General features: G+C 66.0%; 1 protein-coding gene across 3 annotated transcripts in view; it reads left to right on the forward strand.

Moving 5' to 3' along the window:
• The window catches only part of LOC113488528 (junctional adhesion molecule-like), a 5964-nt gene extending 3428 nt beyond the window's left edge, over positions 1-2536 (forward strand). For 2 of the 3 annotated variants that reach the window (XM_026863765.1, XM_026863767.1), the window contains 5 exons: positions 319-541; positions 678-807; positions 1172-1232; positions 1836-1931; positions 2121-2536. In XM_026863765.1, coding sequence (XP_026719566.1) covers positions 319-541; positions 678-807; positions 1172-1232; positions 1836-1931; positions 2121-2282 — 672 coding nt within the window. In that variant the 3' untranslated portion in view covers positions 2283-2536. The remainder of the gene's footprint in view (positions 1-318; positions 542-677; positions 808-1171; positions 1233-1835; positions 1932-2120) is intronic. The other variant, XM_026863766.1, reaches the window with a different exon arrangement.
• Positions 2537-2554: the final 18 nt, after the last annotated feature.

Genomic DNA, 2554 nt, shown 5'->3' on the forward strand with positions numbered 1-2554 from the left:
GCGGTGTGGGGGGCAGGGGTCTGGGGAGGGCAAGCGGGGCAGCCCCGCTGTCCTCGGAAGGCTCCCGAGAGGAGGAAGGTTCCCCTGTGGGGCAGCGCGGACCTCCACTGCTCCCCGTGATCCCACACCGCAGGGGAACCACGGCCCTGGGTGCTACGTTCCCAGAGCGTGTGGGAGTGAGCTGAGCTCTCGTGTGTGGCGAGTGCTCCACAGGGAGAGGGAGAGAGGGTGGATCTGAGGGCTCTGGAGCAGGGAAGGCCCGTGGGGCAGTGCCCTTCGCTGGACTCCTTTCACCTGATGCTGTCTGTGCCCTGGCAGGAGATGGTGTTTTATTACTACAGCAACCGTAGCATCCCTGTGGGCCGTTTCCGGGACCGGGCGCGGTGGCAGGGGGACACGTCCCGCTGGGACGGCTCCATCCAGCTGCAGGACGTGCGGGTGAATGACAGCGGCATGTATGTGTGTGAGATCCGGCTGCTCCAGCGCAGCAGCATCTTGAAGAACCACACGGTGCTGCACGTCAGCCCCACGGGACAGAGAGGTAGGTGCCCCGTGACGGCTCCCATCTCCCGTCACCCTGCTCGGCCCCATGCAGAGGGGCTGCAGAGGCTCTGGGAGGCTCTTGGTTAGTGTTGAGGTCCTTGTGTGTCCCATCCCCTGCCTTGGTGTCTCCCCAGCAGGACGAGGAGCAGCAGGCGCCCAGGACCCTGCAGCCCCGGGAGACTCTGGGCTTTGGCCCGTGACTGTGGGCTGTGGCTGCGTGGCCGTTGTGCTGGCTTTCCTGGCCGGGCTCAGCCTGAGGAAGAGGTACCAAGGCTAGCTGTGGGTTTATGGGGCTGAGCAAAGCACCTCCTTGCAGCCTTCCTGCACTGCTCTCCCTGCCAAGCGCCAGCCTGACGTGCCCCAAGCAGGGCTGGAGCTGCGGGAGCCAGAGGGTTCGTCAGCCCCGGCAGGCGGGTGCGCGTTCCTGCTGCCCTCTGCTGTCGTGCTGCCCTGGCCAGACCCCGCTTTGCTCCCAAACCTCCTGCCCTCCCGGGGTGCTTGCGGCGGGGATGGCCTGGCCAAGGCATGTGGCGAAGGGATCTCAGTGACCCAGGAGAGGGAGGGCAGGAACAGGAGGAGCAGGCGATGCTTCTTGCTGCAGATGACACCACTGTTGCCTTCCCTCAAGGTCTGCAGCCAACACGGCCCTGGAGAGGACTGGAAACGGCGACAGCAAGAACAAAGCAGAGGTGAGAGCTGAGCCTGAGTGGAGGGAAGCGTGTGTCTGCCCTGCCCTGGGACGCTGCCCCAACCCGCGGGACCTGAAGGGAGGGAGGAGGAGAGGGATGGTGCGTGCAGGGCTGCAGAGTGCCCAAGCCTGTGCGCACCAGGCCGTGCCCTCGCGTGCCCAGCCATCCCCGCCATCCCCGCAGAGCTGCGGGCTCCTTGCCGTGCCGCCGGCTGTGTGCACGGGGGGTGGTTGGGACGAGACCTGCCGTTTCATTTGGCTTGTGGCTAAGAGGAGGCGCTGATGGAGCAAATCCTCCCGCAGCAGCCGAGTGCCTGGAGCAGTGACAGGGGGAGGGGGTCCTGGGCCACAGCCTCCCTGAGGCTGAAGCCAGGGTCATCTTGTCGCTGTGTGTCCTTAGGACATGGAGGCATCGCTGACACAGGGTGTGTGGGCACAGGGCTGGGGACACCGAGGGAGGGGACCCCGCCCTGGCCAAGCCCGAGGTGCTGTTTGCTGCCAGCCGTGGCTGCGGCTCGCGGTGCCAGTCCTGTGACTGAGCTCAGGCAGCCCTCCTGTATTTGGGGACTGCTCAGTTCCAAGTGTCCTGGTCTCCCCCTCGTAGGAAGCGCTTTACTCCTCGATCCCTGGAGCTGAGGTACCCAAGGCCGAACAGGGTGCAGGGAAGAAGAAGAGACCCGAGGAGACCTACATCACCATGGTGAGGAGGGGAGTGGCTGCCTCGCGCTGTGGCAGGGGTGGGCAAGGCGTGCAGCTGTAGGGCTGCTGTGACCCCCCCCATCCTGTCCTGCTCCCCATGCCAGACAGCAGCACCCCTTGCCTCCTGCCCCCTCCAAATGGGCCCTGATACCTGCGGCGGGACTCACGCCCCGTCCCTTGCTCCTTGCAGCACCCCTCTCCCTTCCGGGAGAACGGCATCTACGTGGAGCTGGCCAAGAGGGTGATCCCGGCAGAATGGATGGGAGAGGGGAGACAGGCTGAGGGACGAAGCGAGGAGCCCTGCAGCAGACCAGAGGCGGCACATCCCTGGGCTCCAGACGGGGAGCAATAGCCATGCTGGGGGCTGGAACCCCATTTCCAGCAGGTGTGTGCACGAGAGCGTTGTTCCTTGGGGCAGGCCGGCACGCCGCAGCCGTCAGCCCTTCCTCTGAGAAACGGTGTCGCTTCACCGCGTGCTCCCTCTGAGAGCTGCTGCTGGGGCACGTCCCACCCTGGCTGTCAGCCACGGGCCCAGGGGACGCGGACTCTCGTGCCCTGGTCTCTGGAGGGAGCACAGCCTCCCCGCTCCAGCTTTGATCCTGGTCCGTGCAGCTCCAGGTCCTG

Source organism: Athene cunicularia (genome assembly GCF_003259725.1).
Source record: "Athene cunicularia isolate RWA chromosome 24 unlocalized genomic scaffold, athCun1 chr24_part1, whole genome shotgun sequence".
Lineage (NCBI taxonomy): Eukaryota > Metazoa > Chordata > Aves > Strigiformes > Strigidae > Athene > Athene cunicularia.